We start from the raw sequence: 25,612 nt of genomic DNA, 5'->3' as shown, positions 1-25,612 counted from the left end.
GTAAAAATACAATATTACCTCATTAGTGGACAGACAACCTAAATGATAGGATGGAGAAGTGCTTGAAATTGATAATCTTCTGGCCTACCTGAAGTGCTGGCAATTCACTCAAGGCAAAGTGTTTGAGAATCTTAAAAGCAGTGCCAAATTGGCAGGGCCTTTCCTAGTACAACATTTGGAGCAGCGAGCAACAGTGGAATTTGCACTAGTCAGCCCCATGTCCTTTCTCTCAATTTTGAGAACGTTTTGGTTGTCATTTCTTGTTTCTCATGAACCAGTTTGTTCACTAACATTTGATTCGTAACTTTAAGGAAGTTTTCCCTGTTTTGGGGAATCAAGACCGTAAGTTTTAATTGAGAGGGGGGGGGGTGGAGAAAGATGTAACACCAATCCGAGGGCCAAGTTGTTTCACACAGAACCTATGTAGAACATAGAACATGCATTCAGCATGTATTGTCAAAAGATTCATGCTTGGTTTTGAAAACTAGGCTGTTGGGGCCTTGAGTATTGTGACTTTGTGCCTGTCTCCTGAAGCTTCACATCTTGATGCCATATTTGTGTTTATAACAGGACTGGGCACTTGGTGTTCTACATGCAAAAATTATTGCTGCTATAACGCTGATGGGGCCTCAGTGGTGGCTGAAAACTGTTATTGAACAGGTAAAAGTAGTTCAAGAATACATTGGAAATGCAAAGGAAACTATTCAGTATTGTGCTATCATTAGATGGTATTTTCTAAGTCAACAGTTGCCATTACATTGGCCACATTGACCTGATGCATGCGTAGAAGCAGCTGATGAAATAAAATCCAAATAAGGAAAGACGTTTTTATTTAATAAAAGGTTGTAGTTTGGATTAGCACATTAGTGGCAGGAGTTAACATTTCTCCCTCATCGGTAGCCATCTTAAATCATACAGTGTAAAGTAGATTCAGATTCAGATTCTTTTAATTGTCATTGTCAGTGTACAGTACAGAGACAACGAAATGCATTAGATAAACTCTTTAAGAACACAGCTGATACTTTAAAATTGACTATTAAATTGGTTATTTAATAACTATTTAATTAGTTATTAAAATTGACTCTTGTGCAATGATACAGCCTTTATTTTTTGCGCGCAGTAACAGAAATAAACATAGCAAATGAAAGGACCTTTTTAAAAAAAATCTTGCAGCATAAAATAAACTTTATTATTGAGAGTGAAACTCTCAAGCTCTTTTCCCCCTATGACAACACTATCTTTGCAACACTATTTTCTATGACATGAGGATTCTAAAGGGCCTGTCCCACGAGCATGTGACCTGCATGCGGCAAGCGCGACCAAACCGGAAGCGGGGGCCGTGCGGAGGTCGAGTGAGTGACATGAAGTTCGAGCGAAGTCCGCGTGTGACGTAATGGCGTCAAGACGTGTGCACGGCGTCAAGGCGGCTGCGGGCCGGCAGGCTGTTGCCACACGGTATTTTTGAACACGGTCAGTTTTTCAGAGCCCCGCGCGATGTCGGGACCAGCTGTGCACAACTCCGTACAGCTCCGGCGATTGAAGTGGGACTGGCCCCGCGAGGCCGTACGGCTCAAGCGACCACGTTAGGTCGCGCTTGCCGCATAGTCGCATGCTGGTGGGACAGGCCCTTTAGAATCAAAACTAGTACGTTATGTCAGAGCTACCTGTACATGGGTCCTTCTTTGGTTGATGATAGATTATGCACAAGCTGCCATCAGATGCTCATTTATAATTGGCAAAGGAACAGGTGGTAGCAAATTGCGGCTCCTAATTTTTATTTGTTTATTTTCTATTAACATCAAACCATCACACCTTCCTTTTTCCAAATCTATACACATCTCCTCCAGTTCCATTTACGTTTAGTCCACACTTACCTCATCCATTGTTGAAAAAAATCGTTGCTAAAGCCTGCCACATTGACATTGCCAGGCAGTCATAATACAGGTGCACAACCTTTTATCCGAAAGCCTTGGGACCAGACACTTTTCGTAATTCGGAATTTTTCGGCTTTTGGAATGGAAGATTTTTAGCGTAGATTTTAACGGCTGGCTCAGTGGCAGAGTGCTCGGCTCATATCCGCAAGGTCACGAGTTTGCGCCTTGATCCCGGCAGTTACTCGATCGCGAGTTTGAGTCTTCAATGTAGTTTTTTCTTGCAGAATAGGGAGGGTTAGGCTGGGATCATTCTCTGCGAGATGATCTTAGTGCGCGAGACAAGTGTAGGAGAGGTGTACTGACTGTGTGGGCAGAACTTTGGAAGTGATTGCCCACCATTCTCAAAAGCCGCTGTGTCTCCCTGTCCCTGGGATAGCAGGGGGCGATCAAACAGCACAATACCCCCATCCCCCTCCAACTCCAGAGGAATCTGCTCCCCGATGGGCCGCTACGGCGACAAGTGGCAGTTCGCCCACAGCCCGAGCTGCGCCACCCCAAGAACAAGAAGTACCTTGCACACCATCAGCTTCTGCCCCTACGGGGAGCGTGTTCCTCTGGAGTTGGAGCGGGGCTGGGCTGGAGTTGCTGATCTGGGATCTCCGTGCTTGCAGTGGGCCTGGAGGTCGGTGTCCCGATGAGGGGGCGCAGCTCGGGCTGTGGGCGAACTGCCACTTGTCGCCGTAGCGGCCCATCGGGGAGCGGCTTCTGGTGGTCCTGACGTCTCCGGCCAGTTTGCAGTTTTCCTCTGGAGTTGGAACGGGGCTGGGCTGCTGCTGGCTGTGGGTCTCTGGGATCTCCGTGCTTGCAGTGGGCCTGGGGGTCGGTGTCCCGTTGGTCCTGACGTCTCCGGTGACTGGCTAGACCTGCTGGCATCGCCGACGTGAAGACAGTGCAAAGCCCCCGCGCCGGTGCAATGGGCGGGGAGCTGCAGAGGGGAGGGAAGGGGTCACACACATGGCCGGGAAGCAGAGGGGTGTAGGTGGGGTGAAACTGAAAGGAGCGACAATCTGCTGCTGCCTGCCCGCTGAGTTAAAATGTTCCCACGCAAGACTCACGATACACTGTGTTTCGTGAGTCTACCGTGGGAACTTTTTAACTCAGCGGGCAGGCAGCAGCAGATTGTCAATTATTAACCCTCCCGCGCAATATACCCTCACCTTCTCTTTTATGAATGGGGATTTAGTTCCCCTTTCTTCGAGGACCGACCGGAGGTTCCGCTGTCACCTCTGCGGGTCGCCCTCGGTGAACGTCTTCAAGGACCGAAAAAATGTCCGCTATTCGGAGCTTTTCGTTATTTGGAATTTCGGATAAAAGGTTGTGCATGAAAAAATAGTTCAGTCGCAGCAACTTAAGTTCATAGGTCATAGGAGCAGAGTTAGGCCATTCAGCCCATCGAGTCTACTGCACCATTCAATCATGGCTGATCTATCTTTCCCTCCCAGCAACATTCTCCTGCCTTCTCTCTGACACCCTTACTAATCAAGAACCTGTCAATCTCCACTTTTAAAATACCCAAAGACTTGGCCTCTACAGCCATCTGTGGCAATGAATTCCACAGATTCACCACCCTCTGGCTAAAGAAATTCCTCCTCTCTCCTTTCTAAAGGTACGCCATTTTATTCTGAGGCTGTGTCCTCTGGTCCTAGACTCTTCCACTAGTGGAAACATCCTCTCTACGCTTTTCATTATTCTGTATATTTCAATGAAGTATCCCTCATCCTTCTAAACTCCAGCGAGTACAGGCCCAGAGCTGACAAACGGTCATCATGCATTAACCCAATCATCCCCAGGATCATATTCGTAAACCTCCTTTGGACCCTCTCCAATGCCAGCACAACCCGCAATCAGATATAGGGCCCAATGCTGCTCACGATACTCCACCTGCAGTCTGACCAGTGCCTTAAAGTCTCAGCATTACATCTCTGTTTTTTATATTCTAGTCATCTTGAAATGAATGCTAACATTGCATTTGTTTTCCTTACTATCAATTCAACTGGTAAATTAACCTTTTGGAAATCCTACACCCACACTACAAAGTCCGTTTGTATCTCCCAATTTAGAAAATAGTCTGCGCCTTTATTCCTACTAGCAAAATGCATGACCGCACACTTTCCATCTGCCACTTCTTTACCCACTCTCCCAATTTGCCAAAGACTCCCTGCTTTGTCCACGCCACCTGCCCTCCACCTATCTTCCTGTTATAGAAACATAGAAAATAGGTGCAGGAGTAGACCATTCGGCCCTTCGAGCCTGCACCGCCATTCAATATGATCATGGCTGATCATCCAACTCAGTATCCCGTACCTGCCTTCTCTCCATACCCCCTAATCCCTTTAGCCACAAGGGCCACATCTAATTCCCTCTTAAATATAGCCAATGAACTGGCCTCAACTACCTACCTTATCCACAGATTTGGCCACAAAACCATGAATTCCATCATCCAAATCATTAATGTACAATGTGGAAAGTAGTGGACCCAATACCAATCCCTGCGGAACCCCACCTGTCACCGGACGCTAACCAGAAAAAGCCCTTTTTATTGCGACTCTTTGTCTCCTGCCATTCAGCCAACCTATGCTCGTATCTTACCTCCAATACCATGGGCTCTCTGTTGTTTAGCAGCCACACATGCAGCACTTTATCAAAGGCCTTCTGAAAATTGTTACCAAGTTTGATTTGTGCACTAATCCAACAGATCTCACATTTTTGTGGTCTAAATGATCAGATTTATTGAATTCAAATGGCTCGATTGTAATGATGTATTGTCTTTCCGCTGACTGGTTAGCACACAACAAAAGCTTTTCACTGTACCTAGGTACACGTGACAATAAACTAAACTGAAACAATTAAAAATTGCCCCATTATATGTTCTGATCTGATGACTGTCGAATTACAGACTCCCATAACTATCACTGTACACATTTATGTTCACTTGAAATGAATAAAACAGTTATGGATTACAGAGAAAGATACAAAGTGCAGGAGTCATTTAGCGGGTCGGGCAACATCTCTGGTGAACATGGAGTTGCAACGCCCTGTGTTGGAATCCTTTGGACTGAATGTGGTGGGGGTAGGGGGGGGGGGGGGGGGGGGGAAGAGAGCTGGAAGAGAGGAGGGGCAGAACAAAGCACGGCAAGTGATAGGTGGGTGCGGGTGAGGGGGGAATGCCAGACAGGCAGATGGTAAGACAAAGGCCAAAGATGAAAAGATATTGCGTGGCACATAGTATGACACTGAACACATGGTGTGAGATAAGGATAAAAGAGTTGCGAATTGTGAAACCAAAGATGCCCCATCTAAGCCAGTCCCATTTGCTGCATTTGGTACATATTCCTCTAAACCTTTTTTTATCTATGTACCTGTGCAAATTATTTTAAATGTGTTAATTGTACCTGCCTCAAATAGTTCCTCTGGCAGTTCACTCCATATACCCATCACTCTCTGTGTGGGGAAAAAGTTGTCCCTCGAGTTCCTATTTTAATCTTTTCCCTCCCACATCATTAATATATTTTTAATTTGGGGCCTGCATGAAGAAAATTAGTGAACAAAAACGGCGGGCTGCTTGCATCTTGAATTTGTGCATAAGCATTAATTGTAACTTTTTCTTTAGGTCTATGCAAATGGCATTCGAAACATTGATTTACATTTTATAATTTGCAAACTAGCAGCACCAGTCATTGCAGTGTTGCTGTTGTCACTCTGCGTGCCCTATGTCATAGCTGCTGGCATTGTACCATTGCTGGGTATGTACTGAAACATATTTAAAACATTATTCATTTTTCCTACAAAGTGATGGTATGCAAACTTGATCAGCAAATATGTTTATGTTATTCTGACAGTGTAAAAAAACATCTAAAATCCCCAAACTGAAATTTGAGCTGGGTATCTTTAAATGAAATTCCTCCAATAAAGACAAATAGCCAGTTATTTGTTCCAAGAATTGTGTAAAATGATGAATTTTTAACTGTTTTAGGTATATTTTATTTAATCTAGCCAGCCATAGAAATTCTAATGTTTGAAGCCTGCTTATGCACAGGATAGTGCCCTTCTTGTATGAACAGTTAGTCCATATAAATGCTTTATAAAGCAATACATTTTCTATTCATTTCCAACTTGCAATGTGTGTGTGTAATATGTTCAGTATCAATTTTGAAGTTGGTGCTTTGTTCTTCATTGTTGTGCAGGTGTGACGACTGAGATGCAGAATCTCGTCCAGCGTAGAATTTATCCTTTCCTTCTGATGGTGGTGATATTGATGGGAGTCCTATCCTTCCAAATCCGCCAGTTCAAGCGCCTATATGAACACATTAAAAATGACAAGTAGGTATTTTAATTTGCAACACCATACATTGAACTTAAGCACCCTGTTTTGTCGGTGCTGGCTCAAAGGGCCAAATGGTCTCCTCCTGCACCTATTTTCTGTTTCTATGTTTAAAAAATATCCTTTCCTTCTGGAATTGAGACCTCTGCAATTATGGCCATATCTAATGTGCTTCTTGTATATGTATACAAGTTTTATTACTAAGGATTATAATTATGCGCAAATTAGAAAAAAGTAGAGGAGCAAGATAAATTTGTATGTGTTTGTCAGTTGTATAAACTGGTCTGGATGGGTGCTTGGGTTCTTCTAATGACTATATTAGCAAGCTTGTTACATGAACTCACTTGCTCATGGATCATGTGGCTAAGTAGTTTTATCACTGCTGTTGCGGAAGGCACTCAGACATAACATCAATCCTAGTGAAAACGTGCATTTAATGACGGTACTGTATTTTCCATTAACTCTAGGTATCTTGTTGGTCAACGACTTGTTAACTATGAGCGGAAGACGGGTAAACAAACGATGACAACTGCTTCACCATCTTCTGAAGAATAGTGGGTGTTGACTGACCCAGCCCTTTCTCCTATGTGTTTCCTACCACACAACCCCAGCAATCCCCCCCCCCCCCCCCCCCCCCCCCCCCCCCCAAGCCCCAACTTCTCCCTTTTCCCATCGCTTATGTTGAGCAAAAAAGTCCTACACAGTCCTGTCTGGTAACTGTATATGTGTAAATATAATGAACATTCTGAGCCCCTTTAAAGATAAATGAATGTGCTTTGTAAATCTTAAAATATGTATATTAATTTATTAAATGTAGTCATCACTTTATTTGGACTATTGTCCTACATTCTGGGAGTGACGGTGGCATAGAGGCAATATAATGAGGTGTTTGAATACTTCATAAACTCACTTTTTTTAGAAATGTTCATAATGGCTGATGTTTTAATACAGAATAAAAAATAAACTATTGAGCAGGAAAAGAAAACCCAAACTGCAAATGAATGGCAATAATGAGAGCTTTTGTTTGATTTTCACAATCTCTTGCAACAGCCATACATGTTTAGCCATATTATTCTTATCAATCTTTGTGATTTATTATATTGACAGCAACAATGGTTAAAAACATCTGAGAGGCTCGGAATAGTTGGTGCAAGCAATGCTTGTACAGCCTTGGAAATGTTTTACTTTTTCTTCCTCTAAAATGTGTTCAGTGATTGTCACAAATTGAATTCTATACCACAGTTCTAATCTTTTCTGGAACTAGGTACAGGGGCAGTTTTGCACAATTAACATTGGCATTCTTGTAGTAAAGCTAAGTTTTGTGTGTTTAGCTCAGGCACCGAAGAATGTCTATGCTTTCCAACATTTACATAATTCGGGATAAAATGTGGGAAGCAATCCCATGAATATATAGCCATGTCCTTCTGTGCTGTGTAAATGCACAGTACGGTAAATGGCTAATTGAAATGTTTAGCTGGATTATATTCAAAAGAAAATAGTGCAAAGCAGTCAAACTGGTGATAATGCCTTTAGTGAGTGGGGACTGTTCTGTATCTTAAATAAGGCCAAGTGCACAACAATTTTTTCATATAGATTTTCAGTATGAACTTATGTTCCCTATAATTGTTTTTAAAAGTTAATTGCTGCATATGTGGATGATGAAAATTGGTATATTTGGCTTATATGGGATTTGATTGCATCTTCCCACGATTTATATATAATTTTTAAAGATCAGTGCAAAGTGGCATTTATGCAAACTGCTTTAAAGTACGTTTTACTTTAAGCACAAGATTACAGCACAAATAGTTGTGTTGATGATTATATTTGTGTCGTAAGCATTCATTATGATAGTCTTTCAGTGCTGATGTCTTGCATTAACAATTGAGAAAATTTGCTGAAGGTAAAAACAATCTAAATCTACTTCATTGTCCAAATCATATTTATACAATTATAATGGATCTAGAATTATCTTGTGCACAATGGTCTTCCCTGACTTCGAAGCGGCCAATGCAAGGATGTCATCAATGTCACGTTCACAAGTTTTTCTGGATTAATCGTTTTCATCTCTCAAATGTTTGAGACGTGACAATAATAAACTAAACTTAACTGGTGGCTCAGCGGATCCGGTAGCATCTTGGGAGAACATGAACACGTGATGTTTCGGTCAGGCCCCTTCATGATTGGGAGGGGGGGGGAGAGACAAAGTCTGGCAATATGGAGCTATGTCATATCCTGCTTGGGTAGCTTACAACCCAACAGTATGAACTTTGGAAGGCACACAAAAATGCTGGAGAAACTCAGTGGGTGCAGCAGCATCTATGGAGCGAAGGAAATAGGCGACGTTTCGGGCCGAAACGTCGCCTATTTCCTTCGCTCCATAGATGCTGCTGCACCCGCTGAGTTTCTCCAGCATTTTGGTGTACCTTCGATCTTCCAGCATCTGCAGCTCCTTCTTGAAAACAGTATGAACTTTGGATTCTCCAATTCTCGGTAACTACAAACATCCCCTCTTCTTATTCCCATCTCTCTCCTGTACTTCTCATTTTGCAACTCTTTAGTCATTTTGTCTTCCACCTTGCCTTTTCACCTCTGGCTTTTGTCCAACCATCTGCCTATACAAAAGCCCACTTAACTCTACCCACCTATTACTTGCCAGTCTTTGTCCTGTGCCTCCACTATTCCATATTTCTTTCTCCTCCTCCCTACCCCACCCCCCCCCCCTCCAAATCAGACTGAAGAAAGGTCCTGAACCGAAATATCACCTATCCTTCTCCAGCGGAGTTATTCTGAGTTATTAAACATGCACGTGGTCTATAATTGTATCTATACATTTTATTTAGAACCCTGCAAATGCAGGCGATGTAACACCTGTCGTATCTCCTCTCTCGATGCCATCCAGGGACCACGACAATCCTTTCAGGTGAGGCAGAGGTTCAGATGCACCTCCTCTAACCTCATTTACTGTATCCCCTGTTCACTGAGTTCCTACAAATCGGCGAGACCAGGCGCAGACTGGGCGATCGTTTAGCTGAACACCTGCACGTTCCCGTCATCTGATACCTCGCCGATGACTAGTGAAGATTTAAAAAAAACTCCATGAGGGTAACAACAAATTTCTCCCTTGTGCCTCAATGCGGCCTGGAATGCATCTCATCGGGATCTGAAAATTCATACTGACCTTGTCAGGCAGTGATATTTAGTGTACCCTTTTTATATAAAGTATTTCTATACTTTCAAAACTACTCAAATATTCTGCTATGTAATGGGAAAATGTTAGGACATTCACTTTCATACATGTACCAAAAAATGTTTTTCTTAAATGATGATAGATGAGCTATTGTTGATGTTCAAAAGGACTTGTGTGGGTGTACACAAGTCACTGAATGCCAACATGCAGGTGGGTTTAAAGGAAATGTGTGAAACATTGCCCCAGTGAATTTAAAGAGAGCATGGGAAATTGGGCTTTGGTGAATTTAAAAGGGAGTGTGCAACACAAACCATTGACTTTAATTGGAAACAACCAGATATGCAATGCACTGAGCTATCAGGATTTGGTTTTGTGGATATTCACACAATTGGATTCCGGATTATTTTGAGTTTTACTGTTCTTTTTAAACTTCGACTTCTACCATTGAGGTCAGTTATTTCTACTTTCTAAGTTTACTTACTGAACTATGCAATTTCCACCCTGTAATTTCTTTTGTGTTATAATCTACCTCTTTGACCTAGCTCTTGATCACCTTAATACAACCTTCAAAGTGCCATGTGATGTTTCAATATGTTATGGGTGTGATATAAATGCGTTATTTATTTGTAAAGTTGAATCACTTTTGTAATATCTCTATCCCAGCACCACTCATCCATTCCAATTTTACCTCCAAACTTTTTCTGTTTCTTCATTGTTTTTTTTTCCTACAAAATAAACTGCATGTTTAAGAACATAGTAATAGGCCTTGGCTTGCACTAAGGTGCACTTACCGAAGACTCTGGTCAATGCTCACAATTCGGTCCTCAGCTGGAGTTATCAATAGACAATAGGTGCAGGAGTAGGTCATTTGACCCTTCGAGCCAGCACTGCCATTCAATGTGATCATGGCTGATCATCCCCAATCAGTATCCCGTTCCTGCCTTCTCTCCATATCCCCTGACTCCGCTATCTTTAAGAGCACTATCTAGCTCCCTCTTGAAAGTATCCAGAGAACCCGCCTCCACCGCCCTCTGAGGCAGAGAATTCCACAGACTCACAACTCTCTGTGAGAAAAAATGTTTCCTCGTCTCCATTTTAAATGGCTTACCCCTTATTCTTAAACTGTGGCCCCCCTGGTTCTGGACTCCCTCAACATAGTGAACATGTTTCCTGCCTCTAGCGTGTCCAAAGTCGTAACAATCTCATATATTACAATAAGATACCCTCTCATCCTTCTAAACTCCAGAGTGTACAAGCCCAGCCCCTCCATTCTCTCAGCATATGATAGTCCTGCCATCCCGGGAATTAACCTTGTAAACCTACGCTGCACTCCCTCAATAGCAAGAATGTCCTTCCTCAAATGAGGGGACCAAAACTGCACACAATACTCCAGGTGTGGTCTCACTAGGGCTCTGTCCAACTGCAGAAGGACCTCTTTGCTCCTATACTCAACTCCTCTTGTTATAAAGGCCAATATGCTATTTGCTTTCTTCACTGCCTGCTGTACCTGCATGCTTACTTTCATAGACTGATGAACAAGGACCCCCCAGATCCCATTGTACTACCCCTTTTCCCAACTTAACGCCATTTAGATAGTAATCTGCCTTCCTGTTTTTGCTACCAAAGCGGATAACCTCACATTTATCCACATTAAACTTTATCTGCCCACTCCCCCAACCTGTCCAGGTCCCCTGCATTCTCATAGCATCCTCCTCACAGTTCACACTGCCACCCAGCTTTGTGTCATCTGCAAATGTGCTAATGTTACTTTAAATCCCTTCATCCAAATCATTGTAAATAGTTGCGGTCCCATAACCGAGACTTGCGGTACCCCACTAGTCATTGCCTGCCATTCTGAAAGGGACCTGTTAGTCCCTACTCTTTGTTTCCTGTCTGCCAACCAATTTTCTATCCACGTCAGCACACTACCCCCAATACCATGTGCCCTAATTTTGCCCACTAATCTCCTATGTGGGGCCTTATCAAATGCTTTCTGAAAGTCCAGGTACACTACATCCACTGGCTCTCTCCCATGTCCATTTTCCTAGTTACATCCTCAAAAAATTCCAGAAGATTAGCTAAGCATGATTTCCCCTTCGTAAATCCATGCTGACTCGGACCGATCCTGTTACTGCTATCCAAATGTGTGGCTATTTCATCTTTTATAATTGACTCCAGCATTTTCCCCACCACCGATGTCAGGCTAACCGGTGAATCCTGATGAACAAATGTTACGGACTGGAGAATGTGAAGATATTCCAAATAATACTATGTGTGATAATAAGCTGTGTTTTTTATACAATTACTTAATGTCAAAATTGAGTTATTTTCAAAAACTGTAAGGAGAAAATGGGATTAATGTGCTAGTATTAATATTGACCAAACTCGTAGAGAAAGTAAATCACCTGAAGGTTTTCTTTCCAATCATGTAACAAAGGCTTTTCACTGTACCTCAGTACATGTGACAATGAACTAAACTAATACAGTAGGGGATGGCTACATTAATTGGAAGGGATATATGGCAGAGGGGGTTAATCAGGGCTTGGAGAAATGCATGCAGTATTTGCATTTAACTGAATAGCAATTTTGGAGTCATATAAAACATGCTTTCCCCATTAAGACCACATCTCCATTTGGTGAATGATTTTGGCATGCTAAGTAAATATTAAATCCATATTTAAATAAAATTTAAATTTTAATCACTGATCTTTATTACTAAGATAGGTAGTATTGTAGGTAGTGAAGAGGGTTATCAAAAATTACAGCAGACCTTTGATCAGCTGGGCAAGTGGGATGAGGAATGGCTAACGGAGTTTTATGCAGATAAGTCAGGTGTTTCATTTTGGGAAATCAAACTAGGGCAGGGCCTTCATCGTGAATGGTAGGGCCCTGGGAAGTGCTGTATAGCAGAGGGATCTAGGAGACCAAGTACATGGTTTCCTGAAAGTGGTTTCATAGCTACATAGAATGGTAAAGAAGATTTGGGGTATATAAGGTATTGAGAATAGAAGATTGGATATTATGTTACAGTTGGTGAGGTCAAATTTGGAGTAACGTGATCAGTTTTGACCACCATACTATAAGAATGATGTATTTAAGATGGAAAGAGTAGAGAAGATACACAAGGATGCTGCTTGGACTAGAGGGTCTGAGCTATAAGGAGAGAAAGGAATTAAATGTAACATTTCCAAGTTTGCGGATGACACAAAGCTGGGTGGCAGTGTGAGCTGCGAGGAGGATGCTAAGAGGCTGCAGAGTGACTTGGATAAATTGGGTGATTGGGCAGATGCAGTATAATATGGATAAATGTGTGGTTATCCACTTTGGTGGCAAGAACAAGAAGGCAGATTATTATCTGAATGGTGTCAGATTAGGAAAAGGGGAGGTGCAACGATACCTGGGTGTCCTTGTATATCAGTCACTGAAAGCATTCAGATACAGTAGGCAGTAAAGAATGCAAATGGCATGTTGGCCTTCATGGGATGAGGATTTGAGTATAGGAGCAAGGAGGTCCTGCTGCAGTTGTACAGAGCCCTGGTGAGACCATGCATGCAGTATTGTGCGCGGTTTTGGTCTCGTCATTTGAGGAAGGACATTCTTGCTATTGAGGGAATGTGGTGTAAATTCACCAGGTTAATTCCCGAGATGACAGGATTGACAATGATGAAAGCATGGTTCAACTCGGCTTATATTCACTGCAATTTAGAAGGATGAGACGGACTCTTATAGAAATAAAATTATTAAGGGATTGGGCAGGCTAGATGCAAGAAAAATGTTCCTGATGTTTGGGGGATCCAGAACCAGGAGGTCACAGTTAAAGAATAAGGGGTAGGCCATTTAAGACTGAGATGAGGAAAAATATTTTCAGCCAGAGAGTTGTGAATCTGGAATTCTCTGCCACAGAAGGCAGTGGAGGCCAAGTCACTATGTATTCAAGAGAGAATTAGGTACAGATCTTGGGGCTAACAGAATCAATGGATAAGGGAAAAAGCAAAAGCGGTGTACTGATTTTGGATGATCATATTGAATGGCGATGCTAACTCGAATGGCCTACTCCTGCACCTATTTTCTATGTTTATATGCGATTCTGGGAAGGCTTGAACTCTTGCAGCACAAGAGGCTGAGGGGTGATCTTATAGAGGTGTATAAAATTGATGGAAATTGACAGTGTTAATGCATAGTTTTGTACCCAGGGTAGGGGAATCAAAAACCAGAAGGTTGAAGGTGAAAGTGGCGAGATTTCATAGGAACCTGCAGGGCAGTCTTTTCATTGAGGGCAATGGATATATTGTAATGAGCTGTCACAAGAGGTAGTTGAGCTAGGTACCATAACAACATTTAAAAGACACTTGGAAAAATATATCGGTAGGAATTTTTTAGAGAAATGTGAGCCAAACACGGGCAAATAGAACTAGTTTGGATTGGGCATCTTAGTCGGCTTGAATGAGTTACGCCGAAGGGACTGTTTTTGTGTTAGATTACTCTATGACATTGAAATTAGTCATTTTTTAAACACTCAAATGATACAGCTGTAGTAAGTTCAAGCTGACTGCATTAATTGGTGTTTTACTGAATACTGCACTAAATACTGAATTGCATTGTAGATTGTATGTAAAACACCATGTTGAATTATATTGCTCTGAATACTGTATGGTGCTCAATGGTTTATTCTGTCATGTATATTCTCTGAAGATAGACACAAAATGCTGGAGTAACTCAGCACGACAGGCAGCAACTCTGGACAGAAGGAATGGGTAATATTTCGGGTCGAGAACCTTCCTCAGACTGAGTTTCGGGAAAGTGTGACTAGAGATATGTGGATGGGTAAGGTGTGAAAACGACAGATCAATGCAGTCACTGGTTAAGAAAATGTAGAATGGTTTATTGTGAGCTGAGGGGAAGCTGACAACGAAGCATGCAATGCAATTAATCAGCAAGACATTTCCTTGAACAACGTCTACTTTGATCCGTTGTTCCAGGTATCAACTAATCTACACCGATGAGACTAAGCGCAGGCTTGGCAATCGTTTCGCTGAACACCTCCACACAGTCCTCTTAACCTACCTGAACTCCCGGTGGCTCAGCACTTCAACGGCCCTCCCATTCCCAATCTGACCTTTCTGTCCTGGGCCTCCTCCATTGTCAGAGTGCGGCCCAATGCAAATTGGAGTAGGAACAGCATCTCATATTTTCCTTAGGTAGTTTACACCCCGGAGGTATGAACTACATTGACTTCTCTAACTTCAGATAGCCCTTCCTTTCTCTCTCCATCCCCTTCCCAGTTCTCCCACTAGTCTTACTGTCTTGGACTACATTCTATCTCTGTCCCGCTCCCTCCCTGACATCAGTTATGGAGCATCTTTGTTCTGAAGAAGGGTCTCGACCAGAAACGTCGTCCATTCCTTCTCTCCAGCGATGCTGCTTCACCCGCTGAGTTACTCCAGCATTTTGTGTCTACCTTATTTATCCTTTGATCTGTCGTTCTCTCACCCCACCCTTCCATATCTCTAATTTCACTCTCCTCTGGCACAGTCTGAAGAAGCGTCGCCCATTCCTCCTCTCCAGAGATAGATGCTGCCTGCATATCTCTCCCTGAGTTTCCCCAGCAATTGCATGTTGATTGCGTCTTTCGCTTGAAGCGAGAGTCGGGGTCGATGCAAACCCCCGCCCGCCGCGTGACTGACAGCCAGCCGCGTGGTGGCCGGCGCCATGGCAACCGGAGCCGCCGCCCGCCGCTGTGACGAGGGTCGCCTAGCAACCGGAGCCGCCGCCCGCCCGCCGGCCGCTGTGACGAGGGTCGCCTAGCAACCGCCGCCCGGTCGGGGCAGAGCGGCCAGGCCTGAGGCCCGAGGCGGCAGCAGCAGCAACAGGGACCGGGCCCGGGTCAGTGTGGACAGCGAGGGGGTGACCCAGCCAGTGCGTCAATAAAAAACAACACAAGACAGCGTGTTAGTCCCTGCAATCAGTTCCAATAAACGACAGCAACATCAGCGGATGGTAAGTGGCTGCAAGAGAGACGGGTAGCATCAACACACAATAATCTTCTCATTTCAGTTTTCCGCGAAACGGGTATTGCTGCTGTGAGAAAAGGGTTAATAGGGATACATAGAAACATAGAAATTAGGTGCAGGAGTAGGCCATTCGGCCCTTCGAGCCTGCACCGCCATTCAATATGATCATGGCTGATCATCCAACTCAGTATCCTGTACCTGCCTTCTCCCCATACCCCCTGATCCCCTTAGCCACAAGGGCCACATCTAACTCCCTCTTAAATATAGCCAATGAACTGGCCTCAACTACCCTCTGTGGCAGAGAGTTCCAGAGATTCACCACTCTCTGTGTGAAAAAAGTTCTTCTCATCTCGGTTTTAAAGGATTTCCCCTTTATCCTTAAGCTGTGACCCCTTGTCCTGGACTTCCCCAACATCGGGAACAATCTTCCTGCATCTAGCCTGTCCAACCCCTTAAGAATTTTGTAAGTTTCTATAAGATCCCCCCTCAATCTCCTAAATTCTAGAGAGTATAAACCAAGTCTATCCAGTCTTTCTTCATAAGACAGTCCTGACATCCCAGGAATCAGTCTGGTGAACCGTCTCTGCACTCCCTCTATGGCAATAATGTCCTTCCTCAGACTTGGAGACCAAAACTGTACGGATGGTTGATTTATACTAGAACTCTGAAAAATATAACTTAGAAAGAAATGAGCTGTCAGCAGAAGCCAGACTGCTGGTAGAATAAAGTAACAATATACAGGACAGAGGGTAATTCTAGATAAAGAAAGTAACAAAGATAAAAACTCCAGCAGAAGCCTTTGACGTCAGGAGATGTTCCGAGACGTTCCTGGACATTCTCGTGGGAATGTGGGCTTTATGTTATGATTGGACGAAGCTCGATGGGGAGACATGAGGTAGTGACCATAGTGAAGAAAGGTATAAAAGATAGATACAATCTCCATTTTTGTGTGCCTCTAGGGGACATCAGAGGAGAGGCACCTATAGGGTGATTTCACCAAAGGTCACTGGAGCGTAGATCCGCACCCACGTGACCAAAAATCTGAAGTGGAGTACATGCTATACATCCGGTACATGTTAGTGAATGGGAAAACACGCACTTTCGTAAACTATCAGTGCGTTATGAATTTATTTCAAAACGCATTGATAGTTTACGATTATTTAAATGGTAAATGTAGCTTCAGAAGCGTTTTCATTTTGCATGTTAAAACCCACCTGAGAACCATGGGCGATTTTGCAATTTTACTGAGGGATTTTTCACTTTTAAAACTTTTCATATAACAAATGAATAAAGATAAAAAAAAGTCAATAATGCCTTACTTTTGATGAAATGCAGCGAGCAAACGCGATAATTCCCGATATTTTGGATCTTTAAATCTCCACGGCAAATGTCCGCTGGTCATTTCCGCTGGATTTGCACCTTCAGCTCCCTCTTGAATTTACCTTAGTTTCTATCTTTTTTTTGGACTGTAAATTTAGGTAGCTGTGCCTCACGGTCACCCCGACTGGCACAGTAAATTGCAGCTCAAAAACTGTCCGTTTTCGATGTTTTTAACGGGTGTGAAAGTGCGTGTTTTCCCATTCACTAACATGTACCGGATGTATAGCATGTACTCCACTTCAGATTTTCGGTCACGTGGGTGCGGATCTACGCTCCAGTGACCTTTCGTGAAATCACCCTATTCTGCAGAATATGAAATTAATAAAAACACTTCTTTGTCTGAATTTGTCTCAAGAGCATTTGTGATTTTTGAATCTCACACTGCCGAGGCCAGCATTTATTGCCCGGACCTTCATTAGAGATAGTAGCAATGTTACAAAATTTTGAGATTTAAAAAATCAAGTCTGAAATTTATCCCATCAGATAAAGCATAACAATAAGTTTAATTTGACACCTAATTCACTTTCATATCTCAAGTAATAAAAAAGTTATGGCCATTTTCGTACTCGGAAATTAGCATCTTGATTTTCTATGGACATAACAAAAAAGCTGTGATCGTGTGCAGTCAAAAGCCCATAACCTTCTTAAAAATTAAGAGAACTGAATGAAATTTTCAGTTATCATAGATTGAAGCATTCTGAAACAAATATAAAATAATCTTACTTGGATGACCTGAAATTAAAGCATATAATTAGTTAGTTACCCAATTGTAGCTAACTTCAAACTTCAATTATTAGATCTAAACATCTATCCATTTCTTAATAAATGATTAACATTTTTAAATAGCCCAAGTGTCCAAATAATATTCACAAATAATTCACAAGAAAACATGATTTTTAAATCTCATTTACATCAATTTATAGGCCAAATGGAAGGAATTTAGTGTTCAATTGCTGTAAATTAAAGTCAATTTAAATCGGCTTTCTAGTGGGTTCCTGTGAACGCGCTGGTTTAGAATGTTCACATTGCGCTGGATTTGTGCCCTCAAATGCCCAGAAAAATAGCAGGATATAAAGAGCCCAAAATGAGCTACTCGCTATAGAAAACTTTATATACAGGGTTAATTACAAGCCCCATTTAATGTAAAAATAAGGTACATACCTTTAATTGTTTGCTTTATAAAACCCTGGGGCTGCGAGAGGTTGCGGAGTGAGAGAGTGATTTTTAAACTACTATAAATATTATACAAGGCCATAAAAACTAATAATACCTTTTGCGACGGGGTCTTTCAGCGATTTTCCGTTAATGATTTACTAGGCTGAACATTTTCGATTGGAACAGCCTAGTAAAAATCGCGTTTTAAACCCGCCCCCTCTAAACAGCGCCTAAATCGCGCACACGGGGCTGGGGCAGATGCTCAGCCACGATTCAGGTAGGTTTTGTAACATACCTAGAGATAGTAGTAGAATTTGGCCATTCGGCCCATCAAGTCTATTCCACCATCTATGGCTGATCTATCTCCCTCCTAACCCAATTCTCCTGTCTTCTCCCCATATCCTCTAACACTCGTACAAATCGAGAATCTATCTAACTCTCCCTTAAAAATATCCACTGTCTTGGCCTCCACAGCCGTCTGTGACAAAGAATTTCACAGATTCTCCACCCTCTAACTAAATACATTTCTCCTTATCTCCTTCCTAATTCTGAGGCTATGACCTCTAGTCCTAGAGTCTCCCACTAATGGAAACATTCTCTTCACATCCACTCTATCCATGCCTTTCACTATTCTGTATGTTTCAATGAGGTCCCCGCTTATTCTTCTAAACCTTCAGCGAGTACAGGCCCAGTGCCGACAAACGCTCATCATAGGTCAACCTACTCATTCCTGGACTAATTTGTGTAAACCTCCTCTGGACCCTCTCCAGAACCAGCACAATCTGATATGGTGCCCAAAATTGCTCACAATATTTCAAATGTCAAGAGTCTAATCAATAGAGTTTTATTGTCATGTGTATCAGATAGGACAACGAAATTCTTACTTACTGCAGCACAACAGAATATGTAAACATAATACGACACAGAAGATAAAAGTTCAGTGTGTCTAAATGTGGCCTTACCAGCACCTTATAGAGCCTCAGCATTACTTACATTACAGCCCTGTTTTTGTATACAAGCCCTCTTGAAATAAGTGCTAGTATTGAGTTTGCTTTCTGCACTACTGATTCGACGGATCTGTTTTGTAGTCAATGCCTACTATATTCTGTTGTGCAGAGGCAAAGCAAGAATTTCAGTGTCCTATCAGGGACACATGACAACTCACTTGAACTTGAGCTTGACTTGCAGATGAAATTTTGGGGAACCCTGCACCAGCACACTCAAGTCCCTTTGCACCACTGATTTATGAATTCTCAGCCCATTTAGAAAATAGTGTATGCCTTTATTCCTACGACCAAAATGCATAACTCCACACTCTGCTACACTATATTCCAACTGTCACTTCCCTGCCCACTATCCCAACCTGTCCAAATCCTTCTGCAGAGTCCCAGCTTTCACTACACTATCTGCCCCTTCACCTATTTTCGTATCATCCGCAAATGTTGGCACAAAGCCTTCAATCCCCTTGACTAAATCATGAATATACAACGTGAAGAGTAGCGGCCCAAGCACCCGACCCTTGCGGAACTCTACATGTCACTGGCAGCCAACAAAAAAGCCCCCTTTGATACCACTCGTTGTCTTTTGCCATCCAGCCAACCTGCTATCGATGCTAGTATCTGATACCATGGGCTCTCATCTTCCTTATGAACAATGACACCTCGAACTTCTGATACATTTTATCTTTGATTTAAACCAGCATCTGCAGTTATTTCCTACATCTCTCACCTTCCTTAGCAGCCTAACGTGTGGCACCTTATCAAGTCTTTTTGAAAATTAAGTAAACAACATCTACTGACTCTCCTTTGTCCTGCTATTTACTTCTTCAAAGGATTCCAGCAAATTTGCCAAGCAAGATCTCTCCTTCACGCCATGCTGACTTCGGCTTATTTTTTATCATGAATTAATTACTCCGTAACCTCATCCTTTATAATGGACTCTAAAATCTTACTAACCACCGGTCAGATTAACATGCCTATCGTTCTCACAATTATCTCGACGACACTTCTTCCCGCCCGGCTTCCTATAAAGACTCAATTCCTTACTCTCAATTCCTCCATCTACGCAGCATCTGCACCCAAGTTGAAGTGTTCCATGCCAGGACATCCGAGATGTCCTCATTCTTTAGGGAATGAGGGTTCCCCTCACCCATCATAGATAAGACCCCCACCCCGGTACCCTGCAGCTCCGCCCTTGCTCCTCCTCCCCCGAGTCGCAACAGAGACAATCCCCCTCTAGCCCTTACCTTTCACCCCATCAGCCATCGCTTACAACACATAATCCTCTGAAATTTTCACCACCTCCAGCGGGATCCCAACATGTCACATCTCCCCATCTCCATCACTTTCCGCCTTGCGCAGAGACTGTTCCCGCCACAACTCGCTGGTTAACTCATCCCAAGCCACCCCCTCCCCAGGAAACTTCCCCTGCAACCGCAGAAGATGCAACACCTGTCCCCATACCTCATCCCTCGACTGTCCAGGCACCCCGACCAGGGAGGTTCACTTGCACCTCCTCCAACCTCATCTACTGTACCCGTTATTCAAGATGTGGACTACCTATACATCGGCGAGACCAAACGTAAACTGAGTGATTGTTTCGCTGAACACCTTCGCTCAATCCGCCTGAACCCACCTGATCTCCCGGTTGCTAAACATTTTAATTCTCCTTCCCATTCCCACACAGATCTTTCTGTCCTAGGTCTCCTCCATTGTCGGAGGGAGGCTAAACGCAAATTGGAGGAACAGCATCTCATATTTCGCTTGGGCAGCTTACAGCCTAGTGGTATGAATATTGATTTCTCTAACATCAAGTAGCCCTGCATTACCTCTATCCCTCACGCACCCAAGCCGCACTAGCTTGTTGTTCTCATCCAAGAGTACTTAAGGAACTAGCCCCAGAAATAGTGGATGCATTAGTGATAATTTTTCAAAATTCTTTAGATTCTGGAGTAGTTCCTGAGGATTGGAGGGTAGCTAATGTAACCCCACTTTTAAAAAAAGGAGGGAGAGAGAAAATGGGGAATTATGTTAGACGGGTGTTAACGGGGACGAGTTAGTCTAACATCGGTAGTGGGGAAACTGCTAGAATCAGTTATTAAAGATGGGATAGCAGTACATTTGGAAAGTGGTGAAATCATTGGACAAAGTCAGCATGGGTTTATGAAAGGTAAATCATGTCTGACGAATTTTATAGAATTTTTCGAGGATGTAACTAGTAGAGTGGATAAGGGAGAACCAGTGGATGTGTTGCATCTGGACTTTCAGAAGGCTTTCGACAAGGTCCCACATAAGAGATCAGTATGCAAACTTAAAGCACACGGTATTGGGGGTTCAGTATTGGATAGAGAAACATAGAAACATGGAAATTAGGTACAGGAGTAGGCCATTCGGCCCTTCGAGCCTGCACCGCCATTCAAGAACTGGCTGGCAGACAGGAAGCAAAGAGTAGGAGTAAACGGGTCCTTTTCACAATGGCAGGCAGTGACTAGTGGGGTACCGCAAGGCTCAGTACTGGGACCCCAGCTATTTACAATATATATTAATGATTCGGACGAGGGAATTGAATGCAACATCTCCAAGTTTGCAGATGACACGAAGCTGGGGGGCAGTGTTAGCTGTGAAGGAGGATGCTAGGAGGCTGCAAGGTGACTTGGATAGGCTGGGTGAGTGTGCAAATGCATGGCAGATGCAGTATAATTTGGATAATTGTGAGGTTATCCACTTTGATTGCAAAAACAGGAAAGTAGATTATTATCTGAATGGTGGGCAATTAGGAAAAGGGGAGATGCAACGTGACCTGGGTGTCATGGTACACCAGTCATTAAAAGTAGGCATGCAGGTGCAACAGGCAGTGAAGAAAGCAAATGGTATGTTAGCATTCATAGCCTAAGGATTTGAGTATAGGAGCAGGGAGGTTCTACTGTAGTTGTACAGGGTCTTGGTGAGACCACACTTGGAGTATTGCGTACAGTTTTGGTCCCCTAATTTGAGGAAAGACATTCTTGCTGTTGAGGGAATGCAGCAAAGGTTTACAAGATTAATTCCCGGGATGGTGGGACTGTCACATGCTGAGAGAATGGAGCGGCTGGGGTGGCATACTCTGGTGTTTAGAAGGATGAGAGGGTATCTTATTGTAACATATGAGATTGTTATGGGTTTGGACACGCTAGAGACAGGAATCATGTTCCCGATGTTGAGGGAGTCCAGAACCAGGGGCCCAGTTTAAGATTAAGGGGTAAGCAATTTAGAACGGAGACGAGGAAACACTTTTTCACACAGAGAGTTGAGTCTGTGGAATTCTCTGCCTCAGAGGGCGGTGGAGGCAGGTTCTCTGGATACTTTCAAGAGAGAGCTATATAGTGCTCTTAAAAATAGCAGAGTCAGGGGATATGTGGAGAAGGCAGGAATGGGGTACTGATTGGGGATGATTAGCCATGATCACATTGAATGGCGGTGCTGGCTTGAAGGGCCGAATGGCCTACTCCTGCACCTATTGTCTATTGTCCATATGTCCGAGTGAATATACTGGGACTCAAATTTGATTGTTTGACTTGTATCCTCCTTAAGTTTAAATCTCCTTTGAACTTAGACCTCTCACTTTACTTCTATCCCTGCATGTATCTGACATTTCCATCTGGTTGGAAAAGACTGATTATCTACCGTATCTATGCTTCTCATTATTTTATATGCTTCTATCGGGTAACCTCTCAGCCTCCAACGTGCCAGAGAAATTAATTTAAGTTTTTCCAACCTCTCCTCGTAGCAGTTTTATTATTGTCACATGTATTGTACAGTGAAAAGCTTTGTTTTGCATGCTATCCAAACAGATCGTATGTTAGTTTAGTTTTGTCTAGAGATACAGCGCGGAACAGGCCCTTCGGCCCACAGGGTCCGCGCCGACCAGCGATCCCCGCACATTAACACAATCCTACACCCACTAGGGGCAATTTTTACATTTACCATGCCAATTAACCTACAAACCTGTACGTCTTTGGAGTGTGGTAGGAAACCCACACAGATCACGGGGAGAATGTACAAACTCCGTACAGACAGCACCCGTAGTCAGGATCGAACCCTGGTCTCCGGCGCTGCATTTGCTGTAAGGCAGCAACTCTACTGCTGCGCCATCGTGACCATAGACCATAGATACAATATGTTCTAACTACACTACAATATATAGAGCAAAGAGGAAGACACAGAGTGTAGAAAATAGTTCTCAGCATTGTAGTGCATCAGTTCGTTTGACAATGTCCAATGTCCTCAAGAGGGTAGAGGTGAATCGAATAGTACCCTACCTTATGAAATCCAGGCAATATTTTGAACCTGTTACACAGATTTGAAATAAATCTCCCAGATAAGCTCAAAGGGAAGATAGGAAATGGGGCTCTGCCCCAGAGGGCGATGGAGGCCGTTTTCTGGATTCTTTCGGGAGAACTAGATTGGGCTCTTAAAGATAGCGGAATCAGGGGATATGGGGAGAGTGATGAATCTGTGGAATTCTCTGCCACAGAGGGTAGTTGAGTCCAGTTCATTGGCTATATTTAAGAGGGAGTTAGATGTGGCCCTTGTGGCTAAAAGGATCAGGGGGTATGGAGAGAAGGCAGGGATGGGATACTGAGTTGGATGATCAGCCATAATCATGTTGAATGGCGGTGCAGGCTCGAAGGTCCGAATGCCCTACCTACTCCTGTACCTATTTTCTATGTTTCTTTGTTTGCAGAGAGTGCGGAAACTGTTGGGAACTGGAGCCTCAGGTAGTCAAAGGGAGTATAGCAAACTTAGTGAGCTAGATACAGTACATTGGAATTTTTGAATGGTTGAATAACAATTGTATCTGTAGTTAGCTTTGAGATTTAGTATGTCTTTAACTCACTGACATGATCTGTCTTAACCATATTGAATTCTGATTTGTGCCTCCTTAAAAAGTTTTTATCCAACTCAACTTTTAATTAATTCTTTTCAGCAATCATGCCTCTCCCTGATGTTATGTTCTGCGCTCAGCAGATTGAAATCCCCCCTGAGTTTCCTGACATTTTAAAACAGTTTACGAAGGCTGCTATCCGTACCCAGCCACACGATGTTCTTCAATGGTCTGCTGCGTGAGTAAAAACTTTACATCATCTATTAGTTTCAAGTTTTGGGAATATTTTTGATAGATTGGGGCAAATATGAGTGCTTTGGGACTATAGACATTAAACCTTATCTCTTGGCAATTTGGATCTGAGAATCTGGATACATGCATTACTAAATGCACAAGTGGTTATTGAAACAAAGCAATAATACAAGATTGCATTTGTTTCATTCTTACCGATATAATCATAGGCACAACATCTCCAGCAATAGCATCCACTCCGGCTCTTGCACTCTTACACTTGAAGACTTGATCTCTTTGGCAGATGCTAGGTGATGGCATCCAGAGAGTGGTGAAGGACACTTGTGTCCAAGTCCATTAATCTCTGCCACATCTTGGGATAACAACAATGACTCAATGTTGACGGATAGCTTGTTCATTAGCTCATTTGGGGTGAGTCACACTTTTCGCCATTTGCACTGGAAGTGTGAAGCCATTGTCTTCAATCCTGCCTAAAACTTCAAACTCTGATGTTTTCCTCATATCCCCTGACTCCGCTATCTTTAAGAGCCCTATCTAGCTCTCTCTTGAAAGTATCCAGAGAACCGGCCTCCACCGCCCTCTGACGCAGAGAATACCACAGACTCACAACTCTCTGTGTGAAAAAGTGTTTCCTCATCTCTGCTCTAAATGGCTTACCCCTTATTCTTAAACTGTGGACCCTGGTTCTGGGCTCCCTCAACATCGGGAATATCTCTCCTGCCTTTAGTGTGTCCAAACCCTTAATAATCTTATATGTTTCTATAAGAAACCCTCTCATCCTTCTAAACTCGAAAGTATACAAGCCCAGCCGCTCCATTCTCTCAGCATATGACAGTCCCGCCATCCCGGGAATTTACCTTGTAAACCTACACTGTACTCCCTCAATAGCAAGAATGTCTTTCCTCAAATTAGGGGACCAAAACTGCACACAATACTCCAGCTGTGGTCTCACTAGGGCCCCATACAACTGCAGAAGGACCTCTTTGCTCTGCTGATGATGCCTGACCCACTGACCATTTATATAATTTTCTGTATCTATTTATGGCAAAATGATACTTTGATGAATAGCCTGATAAGTTCTGCACTACCTGGACCTAATACTATTTTGTGATCAATTTTGGTGAGTAGATATTTTGCAGCTTTGTCTAAAGGTGAAACACTTCCGGTGAAAGAACGGTTTGAAATGCCAGTGGCAACACAGAAAAATGACACTGGCCTTACACCGGGACTTCTAAAGATTCTGCACAAACAGGTATAATACTGGAAAGATTCTTAGCAGAGATAGATACATATTTGATGTTCAAGGGGGTGAGAGATTACCATTGGTAGACAGGAGTATGGATTTGAGGCTACTATTAAATCGCCGGTGATCTTTATTAAATGTCAGAGCAAGCAGACGAGCTGAGAGACCTGTTCTTCCAATTTGTATCTTTGTGTGTAAATTAGAAATGGACCTGTACTTAAAGTTTGTTTTTGTACTTTTTATTGCTTGTATTTTGTTGCCTGTGAT

General features: G+C 43.0%; 2 protein-coding genes across 4 annotated transcripts in view; both read left to right on the top strand.

Moving 5' to 3' along the window:
- The window catches only part of marchf6 (membrane-associated ring finger (C3HC4) 6), a 79,942-nt gene extending 72,676 nt beyond the window's left edge, over positions 1–7,266 (top strand). For both annotated transcript variants that reach the window (XM_055650916.1, XM_055650908.1), the window contains exons 23-26: positions 571–660; positions 5,545–5,677; positions 6,119–6,254; positions 6,723–7,266. In XM_055650916.1, coding sequence (XP_055506891.1) covers positions 571–660; positions 5,545–5,677; positions 6,119–6,254; positions 6,723–6,810 — 447 coding nt within the window. In that variant the 3' untranslated portion in view covers positions 6,811–7,266. The remainder of the gene's footprint in view (positions 1–570; positions 661–5,544; positions 5,678–6,118; positions 6,255–6,722) is intronic.
- Positions 7,267–15,224: 7,958 nt separating this feature from the next.
- Positions 15,225–25,612, top strand: part of ropn1l (rhophilin associated tail protein 1-like) — a 60,383-nt gene continuing 49,995 nt past the window's right edge. Inside the window, exons 1-4 of one of the 2 annotated variants that reach the window (XM_055650899.1) lie at positions 15,225–15,439; positions 20,674–20,772; positions 23,953–24,088; positions 25,231–25,354. In XM_055650899.1, the coding sequence (XP_055506874.1) occupies positions 23,958–24,088; positions 25,231–25,354 (255 nt within the window). In that variant the 5' untranslated portion in view covers positions 15,225–15,439; positions 20,674–20,772; positions 23,953–23,957. The remainder of the gene's footprint in view (positions 15,440–20,673; positions 20,773–23,952; positions 24,089–25,230; positions 25,355–25,612) is intronic. The other variant, XM_055650891.1, reaches the window with a different exon arrangement.

This window comes from Leucoraja erinacea, chromosome 2 (genome assembly GCF_028641065.1).
Source record: "Leucoraja erinacea ecotype New England chromosome 2, Leri_hhj_1, whole genome shotgun sequence".
Taxonomy (NCBI): Eukaryota; Metazoa; Chordata; class Chondrichthyes; order Rajiformes; family Rajidae; genus Leucoraja; species Leucoraja erinaceus.
The sequence above is the reverse complement of the archived record's forward strand: the minus strand, read 5'-3'. Positions and strand labels throughout refer to the sequence as shown.